The following is a 13569-nucleotide window of genomic DNA, read 5'->3' on the forward strand; positions in this document are numbered from 1 at the left end:
TTTGTACAACAACATAACCACATCCAAAAATTGCAAATTGTTTAGACATGGTAAGAATATTTATCACTCCAATTTAAAAGTTATACGTGAAAATTGATGTCAGTTTTATTTAGAAAACATTGGTATTATCAAAATGAGCAATTTGATAAGCTAGAAAGGTATGCTATAAGCTTTATATGTCAGTCCACCCCTATCAGGTGTCATTTTGTAACTGGCATTAAGTTTTCTTCATTTTAACTTGTTTTCCAACTCAGATTGTTTTAAATGTAAAGCAACGGCACATGAAGTAGAGAATGTACATAAATATATTTTTTTATAAACTATAATTAAATTATTACTATTTTCCTGTGAACCATTAGCAATTGGAGAATGAGAATTGGTCATTTTCAAAATCCCCTGTCTTATAATGGAACAGGGTCATAGTTCAGCTCTTTCTTTAAAGCTCATAGTTCTGCTCTTTCTTTTAAGATCATTTTATGCTGCTTTACAACCCTAATGTAAAAACGTGTTTGTAGGAGAAAATGTTGCGGAACTCACCCCAATCCCCTAGGCCATGCCTGTCTCCACCCCTAGCATTCCCTAGAACCATCCCTAGGACCACCCCTTGTCTCTACCCCTACACACCTAGCACCACCCCTTTAGAGAACAGGGAACCAAGTATAATTTGGGGGAATATATAAGGTATTTTGTGTATAGAATTTGTTAAAAAAAAAGCAATGCAGTAAAATGTACAAAACATTAGAAAGATCCAGAGCTTCCAGATATCCTCATATCTAGCAAAAAACATCCCCAATATCCAGCTGAAGACAGCCACAATATCCAGCTAGAGACAGCCTAATATACAGCAAAAGACAGCCCACATGCCCCGCAAGAGACAGCCCCAAATCCAGCAGGAGACAGGCTTAATATCCAGCATGAGATAGCCCCTTATCCATCAATAGACAGACCCTATATCCATCCGGCAGCAACACTGAAAGTTAAACAATTACCAAAATCAATGTAGTCCTGCTCAGGCAGTGAGCAGTCAAGAGTCTCAGGGCAGGACGCCACATGGCAGCACTTCCTCACAAAAGGACCATACAGTCTGCTACATGGAGAGATGGAGTGCAGCTGATATTATTCCACCTTCCACTCTCCTAAGTCTGCAGCTGGCACTATAGGAGCTGATTCGGCTAATAAAGCCGCCAGCTCTCTCCATGGGCTGGCAGCAGCATAAACCCACTGTAAAGAAAAAAAAAAAAGAAAAATAGTCCTGGTGTGAGGTGAAAATACATATCAGGAACCCTCAGACTTTCCTGGGTGTCAGATATCAGATAAGTTGTGTTTGAACAGGTTAGAAAAGCTAGTCCAAATGTTGTTCTGTTCTGATTAATGATACGTAGATGAATCTGCCTGGGTTTGATCTGCCATAAGGTAAAAGTGTGTGTGTGTGTGTGTGGGGGGGGGGAGGGGGGAATCAAGTCTTGTTCTACAATTTTAGCTATCTTTAGGGCTAAAAGGCTAACAAGTGTCAAAAAGGAAAGGGTGTATGGACACTGCCATGGGGAAAAATGTAATAAATTAAAGTGGGAAGAGGATCTTTTCATTCAGCTTCACACAAAAAACTTTAAATAAAATGTTTGGGTGAGGCCTTAAAGCATATCTTGTCAGTGTAAATTTGGCTGTGTAATTGATTGCTTTCCTTTTACAATTACCTTGACTTACATACAGCAGCACTTGAAACACAAAAAGGTAGTGACCGCACTTCGATGTGAATAGAAATATTGAAATTTATTCAAAACTGGCAAAATCCAAACATGACTTAATACATCACGGACAAGGAACAAGGTTGACGCGTTTCACGACACTAAGATCACTTACTCATAACCATACCTTTACAATTAGCTTGACTTACACACAGCAGCAACATCCCAAACTGATTTATTTCATTTTGAAAGAAAAAAATGTATTTTTCAGGAAGCTTTAGCAGTGACACATGCTTTTTCATCAAATGGAAATAGACCCACTTTTACCAGTGGGTAGAAATTAGTAAGAGTTGTCTGTGGCTCTACCTGTTCTCATTGATGCAAAACTGCCCTGCCACTGGCCAATTTCTATTAAACTCTCATTAAAAATTAAGAAATCACAGATGAAGAGTGTAAAATTGTCCCCCAGAAGGATAATTTTAAATAGCCAGGCTAGGCAAAAAATGTATTAGAGACAAACAGCATAGGCTTTGGCTTTACTACAAATTAAATAGTGCAGAGGATACAGAAGTCATCTAAGAGGGAGACCACTATTGTGCGGCAACCATAATAGATTCCTGAAAAAAGAGTGAAATGGCCAATCTACAGCCATTATCCCAGAGGGAGCCCACATGCAGTGATTTAAGGTACTGCATAAATCTCTGCAACCGTTTTTCATGGTGGGAGGATCCCCTCTGATGACTAATATACAGTATCTATGATTCTCTGATCCCTCACCACCACTTTTAAGAGTTTTTTAAACCACAGCATCCAGGCCTGACTGTCAGCAGAGTTCACAGACAAGCTGACACCTTGAAAAAACGGATTGAAAGTAACATAAAATTATTCATTCATCAGAAATATTTACTATATATGGTTTATTTAGAATATGTGAAGTGTTCTAAGTTGTAAAAGATAAGTTATAAAATATATATCTGACTTCAACATTTTGCTGTCTCTAACTACAGTACTGTGCAAAAATGTTAGGCAGGTATGAAGAATTATTGTAAGGAACGAATGCTTTCAAATATATATATTTTAATTGTTTATTTTTATCAATTTAAAAAATACAAAGTGAGCGAACAGAATAAAAATCTAAATTAAATCAATATTTGAATATCCTTTGGTTTAAAAACAAAATCAATTATTTTATGCATACTACTACACACAGTCTTTGAAGGAAATCAACAATAGTCAGCAAGTATTATGTTTATATTTCAAATTGATTTTCAAATTTGATTTGAATTCAAATCATTTGTTATTTCAGACTAATTTAATTTCATTATTTTTTTTATTTAATTAAATTCATTACTATTCATTACTATTGTCATGTGAAAATTCAGATGCATCTGAATCTCTGAATAATTTAAATTGCGTCCAAATTTCGATCCGAAACAACGAATCGCACATGTCTAGAACAAATATGGTTGACTGGACATTATGTAAACAGATTGGTTCGGCTGCAGTAAAGGAGGATGAGACGAGGCAGGTTTAATCTTTCTATTAAAACTACAGTATATTATCTATCTGAGAGACAATAGTTGGAACGCCGGAGCACCACAATAGGCTGAAAATAGGTATGAGCTGAACTTGGGTTCATTTCAACGCAGGTTTACAGAACATGAGTAAAGTGAATCCAAACCTTATTAAGGCCAAATGGCTTTGGAGCTGAATGTAAAAAAAGAAATTTTCTAGGCTAATAGGTCAAGGATTGTCAAACAAATGGTATAGAGACTGGGCATGGGCCCTGGAAACATATACCAAAGCAAGAAATTCTGTTTTAATTCTGGGGTTTTAATACTACTTTGAGGGCAATAACAAAAAAAATGCAGAATTCCTTTTAATAACCTGCTCATGAAATGCAAAGAACTTATAGTGCAGCATTCCAAAATTATAAATCAGAAAAAACGTATAAATAAATTAATGTTGACAATAAGCCACTAAACAATATGTGTGCCTATTGCCTCTCAGATAATACGCTCTAATTTTATTTCAAGGATAAACCTGCCTTGTCTCTTTTTATATGAATCCTATTCAAGTGCTTACATGCTTTCCTGACAATAGCAGATTTCTTCCAAATGCACATTTGAAGTCTATATTTTGAATATATTGGGAATAATTGAAGATACCGCGAGATTTCAGTACTGTCCTCCTGAAAAAGGAGAAAAAGTGGATTTTTAATCTGGGTACTTCAAATCTCAACACTGAGTTCAACCTGCATGTCTTTTTGTGCCCTTGCATTTTTGATCATTTATAGATTGGATCTTGCGTGTCCCTATGGTAACTAAGGCTGGTAAGGGCCCAAAATAGACCTGTATTAGATTAAGGAATTCTCCCAGTTGATGTGTTCCTCATTGTTTACGAGTATTGTAAAGATGCTGCTGGATGGTGGTGTATGTGAAAATGTCTTAAATTAGCTATCTATCATTCAGTCTGTACAATGTTAATTCATGCTTGTCACTTTAATGCGATTTTTAGACTAGGTTGACATAAATCTGCTGGGCTGGTGGCCTCTGCTGGTATTTTGGAGAAATTGTAGCTTTGAGCCTTTAAAAACCAGTAGCAACAGTGCCACCTAGTCCTGAAGAAGCTCACAGCTAAGTGAGTGAAACATGTTGACATGATTAAGTCATCATGCCCAGGCTCCTTTGAAGCTAGTGTACCTGTCCATCATGCCGTCACACACAAATTGAAACTGCCGGAGGCACCTATGAGATTTTTACTGAGGCAGGCACTGATGACAGCGTGAAAGCCGGAGAGAGCCAGTGAACTTGGCTGCAATAAGGTATTCCCTATAGAGTGGTGAGAGCACCTTGTGGTTGCAGTTCAAGTGGCCACTATATGACCAGTTACAGTTGACAGTGTTTATCAGCCATGACCTGCTCTGCTACCGATAGATGCAACCAAACCACTGTTCCTGCTCTATGGCTATTAACCCTCTCTGCTCAATAAAGGCTGTTGGATGATGTCCATCTGTCTATGGCTGTCTTAACACACTGAACTGCCAGCTTAAAAGAAATTGCCTGAACCTAGTATTGACTTGCTGATGGGCCCAAGTGGGCACATTTACTCACTTGGCAATTGGGTTTCTCAGTTGGCAATTAATATGCATATATATTGATTTGTTTAGGTTTGTGCTATTCATTCTGAGTGCTTTAGTAGTTGACCTACTAATGAACACCAAAAGTAAAGAGCCTATTATTTTCTTGTTTGAGATGAGCTGTCTTCTACAGCAAGGCCCACTACTATCAGCCATTGCCTTATGGCATTCTGGAATCCATAGACTTCATTGAGCACCGTGTGCTGTACAAGTGTGTGTGTGTGTGTGTGTCAGGGTGAGCCAAGGAATTGTTTGTTTGCATGACAACGTTTTCATTCATTTGAATTTTTAATAAAGTATTCTCTTTGGGAAATACTGCAGTTGTCCGACTTTAGAACTTCTTGTGGTGGGTTTCTTTTGCTTCCAATATTTTTTGGGTATATTAGTCTATACCAGTGATGGCGAACCTTGGCACCCCAAATATTTTGGAACTACATTTCCCATGATGCTCAACCACACCGCAGAGTGCATGAGCATCATGGTAAATTTAGTTACAAAACATCAAAACATCTGGGGTGCTAAGGTTCACCACCTGAGAAGGAGGATGTAAATGGGTGTGTTGGTGTCCTTCTTTAGAAAAAGTATTAATAATATCAACGTAGTATACATAATAATAATAACAAGTAATAACAGTATCAACAGTTTAAAAAAAAAATAAGTTGCTCAGGGTTTTAACCCTTTTCTATTCAATCTAAAACTGTAAATACATTTTAAATAATTTCATATCCCTAGCTGGTGTATAGTGACCTTAAGATACCATGTTGAAAGACTGGGAATAGCATATGGATCCAGTATAGCATCATGCAACACTAGTGACAGATATGAAACTACAATACATACCAAAAGAGGCACATGTATTCTATTTTTAGCCGAAAGTAGATAAAAAAGGAGAGAAAAAGCCTGATAAATCGCACCACACTTGTTCAGGTGCCATTCATTTTCATTGGCACCTAATTGCTGGTACAATTCTGAGACTATAAGTCAGGCTGCTACCAAGGCAAACCGCATTGCGCAAAGCTTGTTGTTCAAAAAGGAGCTGAAGCCTTTTTTGTGTAATAAGGTTTGCCCTAATTGCAGTGCAACAATCTTGGTAGAATACTGTATATTCGTATTACTCAAAAGTTTCAAACTTTCAATGCAGCGTTTTTACGTAATGCATTATACTTCACCACTTTCAAGCAAGCATTTATATGGATACAAATATAAATTATATTTTTACTACAATATAAATATGCCAATTCAGGTTTTACTACTGCTAAGCTTTTTTTATTTTTAGGAAAGACTATGTATGGTATAATTAACCACTTCAGCCCAGGAAGATTTTACCCCCTTCCTGACCAGGCCCTATTTTGCGATTCGGCACTGTCTGACTTTAACGGACAATTGCACGGTCGTGCGACGCTGTACCTAAATGAAATTGATGTCCTTTTTTTCCCACAAACAGAGCTTTCTTTTGGTGGTATTTGATCACCTGTGCAATTTTTACTTTTTGCGCTATAAACAAAAAAAAGCGACAATTTTTAAAAAATAACAATATTTTTCAAATTTTTTCAAATTCCCCAAAAAAATGTAAAAATCTAAATTTTTTAACATTTTAGGCCAGTTTGGTAAAAAAAAACGCAATAAGCGTATTTTGATTGGTTTGCGCAAAAGTTATTGCGTTTACTAACTAAGGGAAAGATTTTTGTCATTTTTATTGTTTTTTTTAACGAGTAATGGCGGTGATCTGCGACAGATCGGACCCTTGACTGACATTTTTGACACTTTTGGGGGTACCAGTGACATTACTACAGTAATCAGTGCTATACATATGCACTGTTACTGTAAAAATGACACTGGCAGGGAAGGGGTTAACTTTATTGGTGATGTCCCTAGGGGCGTACTTCTAACTGTAAAGGGGTGTGGCTAGTGATGTAACCACAGAGACATACGATCCTACATAGCAGGATCGTATGATCTCTGCAGTTAGATCAGGGAGAATGACAGGTGGCTTTGTTTACATTAGCCGCCTGTCTTTCTCCCTCTGCACCGGGAGATCGCGAGTGACCAGTGGACATCAGGTCCGCCGGTCACACTCGCGCACATGTCAGGGAACGAGCAGGGGCGAGTGCGCGCCTTCTGGCGGCACGCGCTCCCCCCCTAGAGGCTCTCAGGTGAGCGTCGTAGTACTACGTCACTTTGCCTTACGGGGCTGACCGCCGCAGTAAATAGTCGTGCGGAGGTCGGCAAGTGGTTAACATGTTTTTCATGCAGATAATTAAGACAATTCACCCCATTATTTTAAAGAATTAAAGTAACAATAAGCAAACTATTCAAACACACTTTGTTCAAGATGATGACAGCACCTCCGTCATAACACAACTGGACATTTCACCACAGCAGAACCTTTCCTATAGCTTCAAGACCTTGTGTGACAGAATAAGGTTTGTCCTGTTGTGCCCCTCCCCCCAGTTTCTAACTTATCAATCAGAGAGCACATCACCACCTGTCACATAAGCTCCCAAAGCTACAGAATAATTTCCTTAGGCCCCTTTCACACAGGGGAGTCAGTCAGGGGACTCAGTTTTTCTCAGTGGGGGATCGATCAGCCGATCCCCGCTGAGCAGCAGCTGTGTCTCCGCGCTCTGTGCGGGGACACAGTTGTCAGGTCCCCGCTGTTCTCTATGGGGGAATCAGATGGGAATGGACCGTCTGTCCGTTCTCATCAGATCCGATCTGATCCGCTGGACGGATGGAAAATAGGGTTTCCATCCATCCAGATTTGACGGGTCGGATGTCAGCGGACATGCCTCCGCTGACATCCGATGCCCCACAGAGATGCATGGGGCATCCGTTCAGATGCGCCAAAAGAACGATCTGAGCGGTCTGCCTGTGTGAAAAGGGCCTTATACCTGTCATCATATATGTTGTTTAATTCAAATGGAAATGCTGTTGTTAAAGTTGTATATACTGTATATTTTAAGGAAAACACATGCAGAATGATTATTTTCTTTTCTCCACATGTGGTCTGAAGTTGAACATTAGTCAGTATAAAAAGAGGAGGAGGGAGTGAGGAAGTGAAAAGTGGGAACAAGAGGTGTGAAGTGACATAAAGCATAGATCAGTGCTGATAGAGAGTTTAAAAAAAACATTTTTTAGACATTGGATTATAAAAGTACAGCTCAGAAGAGGCTTACTTTAATGAACATTTCAAGCTGTAGGTTACAGAATCAACATGGATTCCTCAATTTAACCACTTCAGCCCTGGAAGTTTTAACCCCCTTCATGACCAGGCCATTTTTTGCGATACGGCAGTGCGTTAATGTAACTGACAATTGCGCAGACATGCAATGCTGTACACAAATAAAATAGATGCCCTTTTTTCCCCACAAATAGAGCTTTCTTTTGGTGGTATTTATTCACCTCTCCGTTTTTTTTTTTTGCGCTATAAATGAAAAAAGACTAACAATTTTGAAAAAAAAAAAATATATTTTTTACTTTCTGCTATAAAACATATCCAATACAAAAATGTAAAAAATCTAATTTCTTCATCAATGTAGGCCAATATCTATTCTGCTATATGTTTTTGATAAAAAAAATCTCAATAAGCATATATTGATTGGTTTGCGCAAACGGTATAACCTCTACAAACTTTGGGATATTTTTATGAAACTTAAATTTTTTATATTTTATTTAACTAAAAATTCAGTCGATCAGTGATTTTTACTGGGTCTGTGACATTGCGGCAGACACATCTGACACTAAGTGAAACTTTTTGAGGACCAGTGACACAAATACAGTGATCAGTTCTAAAAAAAATGCACTGTCACTGTACGAATGACACTGGTAGGGAAGAGGTTAACATCAGGGGAAATCAAGGTTAAATGTGCTCCTAGGAAGTGCATTCTAACTGTGGGGGGAAGCTTTGGCTGTAAGAAGACAGAGATCAGTGTTCCTGCTTATGAGAAACACAGGATCTCTGTCTGCCCTTCTAGCAGAAGAGTGATCTGTCTTGTTTACATAGGCAAATTGCCGTTCTGCCTCTCTCTGGAACAATCGGTGGGTCCAAGCAGACATTAGGTCCGCCGGACCTTCTGATTGGCTCCTGTTGTGTACCATCACAGCATGCGCGCCGCAGACCCGGAAGAGCGAAATCCCATACCTGTACATGAATTTGCGTAGAAGAGCCGCCAGCCCACAGTATATATACATGGGGTGGTTAAGCTTTATATTGATGGACTTTGAAAGCAGGTTTAAGCAACACTAAACTCTGGTTTGAAAAAAATAAATCTTTTAAAGGGTAACTCCACTTTTATTGGAAAAAATAGCAAAATAATGCAGTGTGTAGAGTGTATAATTGCTAAACAAGCCATATTGTAATTAAATGTTGTTAAAAATGACTTTTCATTTCCCATATGCAGGCTGTAACTTTCTGTAAAAATAAATGTGATATGGCAACCTGGAGGCATTTCATACATCATTGCTGTATGGAATGACCCAAGAAATTTCATTTTTCTGCTTATGTGATTTGCTAAGTGATTTTCTCAGAAGTCTGCAGTAAGATGCTAGTTAGATTATAGGCATCCTCTGCAGCAAAAATGTTATCATTGGGGAGATCCTTCCAACAGGGTAATAAATTCTAATAGGATGCTGACACAGCAAATTTCCACATTAGAACCCTGCAAGTGCTTCAGCTAAATAATAATGAAAAAGTCACTCTTTTTTAGAATTAGTATCCAAAAACACAAAGTGAAACAAAAAGCTTTTCCTTTAGCGAGGCAACAGGTAGGAATCTGCAACAAAGTTTCATATAACCCCTGCAAACTACAGATCGCACAGAGGTAATTGTTTTTTTCCCAATAAAAGTTACTCTTTTAACTAAAAAAAAAGTTAATTTTTTTAGGCTCTAAGCCTCCTCCAAATTCTCTTTTTTTACTGCTGTGATCTGTCTTTCTGTTACAGGGTTTCTATGGTTGTTCTTCATGGTCCCTCTGTATGAAGGAATGTAACCACCCTCTCTAGCTCACCCCTGAGATGGACTACGGACATGAACTATGGAATATGTAGTGTGCATAGAGCAGTGCACATGATTGCAACTACCTTGCACTGCTCATTTCAAATAAATGAAACTTAGGGGGGAAATTAGAGATTTTGGAACTCACAGACGTTGTTACACGAAGACAGAAAAATACGGTAAGAAATCATTTCAGGCGCGTGCATGCTCGGAACCAGCACGGTGCATGCCCTGAAACGTGTCTCAAAGCTGGGTCCAGTGACGTCACGCAACCACTACACCAAGAAATATTATGCTGCAATATATTACGTTTTTGGTTTTGGGTTTAGATACCCTTTAGTTCTGTCTTAGGTAAGGTTGTGCAGGTGTAATAATGTATCACTGACTATTAAGATTTTTGCATAAGTCAATGATGGCCATCTGTCTTTAGAAAAAAAAAAAAGTAGCAAAATAATTGTATCTTTTCTTTCCTGTCTTTACTGATATCCCTAACACTGTGAGTCATGCTGCGGTCAACCGAGAAAGTAGCTACCATAGCAGGCTTCCTCCATTAGCTCCCGGCAGATGTGTCCCTTCTTTCTCCCCACTGCTACAGGCAGAGGATCGACATGGCATCCCGGACCATCACTTAGAGATCAGCTTGTACAATTGTCGTGTGAGTAGCCCAAATTGGGGGCGTAATAAATTTACATAGTACAGACCTACTACACTTAGTGGCACTTTTCCTGTTTGCTTCCTCCAGAAACAATTTCATGAAAAACATTTTTACAGGACAATTCATTAGAAGATATGTATGGATTCGTTTTGGAGAATAAGTATATCTCTTAGAGTCACATTTACTACTTCAGTTTCCTTTTTTTCTAACCCATTTCCATAGTAAGAAAGTCAATCTTCCTAAACAAACATATAACAGCAGGTAGGCAGCACAGTTTTGCATACGCTGAAGGTAGCTTCTTTGAACAATGTGCACATATGGTGAGTAATGTGCCTAGAAAATAGTGATTCACTGTAGACCTGTGACATGTATTGTGTACGGGGATTACAAACACCTATATTTGTCAGAATGGCAAACTGGTATTAAAATGCTTCTTTTTCCTTTGTTTTAACTTTCTTGATTTCAACATGTGCCAGGAAAAAAACCCATCTAACCTTGCCCTTAATTATCATGGTTGGAAGCATTCAGCTAAATCTTTATTTTGTTTCACAAAATGAATACATATAACACCGATTTACCTACTTAGCCATGTTTGTAAAACTTCCATAGAATTTTGCAAAGAACATTTTATTTACCTGTCCAGGCTCATGGCTGTCATAATGGCAGTGCATGCAAACTGATTGCATGTATCCAAGGATGTAATTATAGTACAAAGTGGGCTTCCAAACACCCACTCTCCTCCTCGAGCCCACTGATGGATTAAAAATGGCATTCCAATAATGTGGACAAGATCTGCCACTGCCAGATTACATATATAGATATCAGGTATTGTTTTTCTTCTAGATCTAGAATAAACAAAGAAAAACAGTTTAGCATCACCTATTTGTTTATACATTTAAACAAAGGTCAAAAAGATAAAATGCAACTGTATTTTTATTGCATTTGCTTTGGTTTTATTACATTATTATATTATTTATTGATCAGTGCATTTCCAAAACAGAATGGAAAAAAATTATGTTTAAAGAATATAGAAAATTCTATATACTGTACATATAAATGTGTTTTTTTTTTTTTTTTTACCTTGCACAGGATTGGGTGTTTTGCAAGAGGAATATCAACTTCCCAATTCAGAAATGTATAGTTAATCTCAGCTTGTACACTTTCCGACAACTTTACAGCATACGTCTGACCTAGCTACCTCGACTAAATACTTATGTAGATCTTTTGATAAACATACAGGTCACATATCGGAAATTTATTCTATTTTAACCTCTAAATCAGACAAATTGTTTGATATGGATAAATGGGAACAAGATATAGTAGATGAAACATTTGAAGCTGCTGAATGGTTCAAATTGATGCAATATGCCCCTGTATCCTATATTAATACATCCCTAATTGAAGCTAATTATAAAGTGTTGCTGAGGTGGTACATTATAGCGGTAAAGGTAGCTGCGTAGCTGCGAAAACACAGGAGGGTTACCCCCTCCTGTGTTTTCAGAGGTGTGGCATAGAAGGCACAATGTTCCACATAAGGTGGACATGTCAAAAAATTAAGTGGTTTTGGATCCGCATTTCTAATTTAATATACTCCCTGACTCAGGTGAACCTTATTAAATCACCACAGCAAGCATTACTGGGATACCCAATTGAGGATGCTCCAGGATATATGAAGAAACTTATAGCCTTTATATTTACTCATGCTAGGGTTGCAATAGCCAGGTCCTGGAAGTCACCTACAAGTCCCCTTGACCTAGTGAAAAAAAAATTGTCTTGGATCATGATCAATGAACGCCTTTCGGCACTATTGCTTGACAAACAGGCTTATTATGACAAAGTGTGGAAGCCCTGGATTGACTATTTGTATCAGTTATATACTGATTAGATAGGGTGCACCTCTTCTCCCACTATGATCTCTCTTTTCACTGTTTTTCTTCTATTTTTCTTTTTTATTCAGGCTCTTCACCACCCCCTTTTTCTTATGTTTTTGTTTGGTGTATGTCCCATAGGGACAACTTCTCCTTTTGTGTGTTTCTTTAGGCCAACCAGTAAGTTATACATTAAGAGACATTAATACATAAGCGAAGTATGGAAAGAGATATGGTAGAATCCTGATTATTGTGGCTTCCTGTATGCTCTCTCACCCCTGTCAGATACTTAATCCATGGGGATTATTGAGACGATTTCATGGTCATGTTGTCTCAGTTTCTCTCTCTCTCTCCATGCTACATGTTCTTATGTTAATTAAAACAAAGGTGACCAGCGCTATGGATTAATAAGGTGAATGCAGAAACAGACGGTGTAAGCTGCCAACAACCAAACCCAACAAGTTGGGTTGGAAATAAAATAGTGCAAGTGGGGTTGTGAACGGCGCTACCGTTTTTCAAGAGATAGCAATATTATATTTGCTTAGCGTGAATGGTGATACCACTTAATGTGTGCCGTGAATAAATGAATAAATAAATTTTAAAGTGCAATCTTATAAAATGCTGTATAAAAATATTGTGTAAAAATCAATAAAAATAGATTATATAAATGTGTAAAGTGCAAAGAGAGGTTGTAAACGGCGCTACCTTTGTGCAATTAAAAGAGATAAAGTGCATACATTCACTGTTAAAGAATTATAAAGGGGGTGTCCCATAAAATCAAAAAAATTATATATGCTGTATATCAAGTGGGTTCAGGACAGAAAAGATCAAAATATCCTAATCTGTGATAAATAAAACCCAGAAAGTGCTGAAGTGCAATAAATAAATTTAATACCATAGACAGTGTTTTTATTGTGATGTACAAATAATAGAAATCAATCCAGTGTAGAAATAAAATCAAGTGTTAGTGATATTCCTGGCACTGTTTACTGCTGAAAGTGCAACATGCCCGCAGAAAACAAATCAGTGAAGTGGAAGTGATAAAGGTTACCGGGGAAAAAATCCCTTAGAATGAAAAAGATAAAAAATAAAATGAAATGCCAGCTGCAATCACCCGTATGACCACTAGGTGTCGCGCTGTAAATACAACCTGCCTTGCACGGAAGCTTAGGCAAGGATGGATCTCCAGGGGTCCCCCTCCACAGTCAAAGCACCAGTTGGCGTGTTTC

At 38.0% G+C, this 13569-nt stretch overlaps 1 protein-coding gene across 1 annotated transcript in view; it reads right to left on the reverse strand.

The window, feature by feature from the left end:
• The window catches only part of MCHR2 (melanin concentrating hormone receptor 2), a 324899-nt gene that overhangs the window by 170004 nt on the left and 141326 nt on the right, over positions 1 to 13569 (reverse strand). The window contains exon 3 of the mRNA XM_082248916.1: positions 11108 to 11317. Coding sequence (XP_082105042.1) covers positions 11108 to 11317 — 210 coding nt within the window. The remainder of the gene's footprint in view (positions 1 to 11107; positions 11318 to 13569) is intronic.

The sequence above is a fragment of the Pelophylax lessonae genome (genome assembly GCF_965119305.1).
Source record: "Pelophylax lessonae genome assembly, chromosome: 3".
Taxonomy (NCBI): Eukaryota; Metazoa; Chordata; class Amphibia; order Anura; family Ranidae; genus Pelophylax; species Pelophylax lessonae.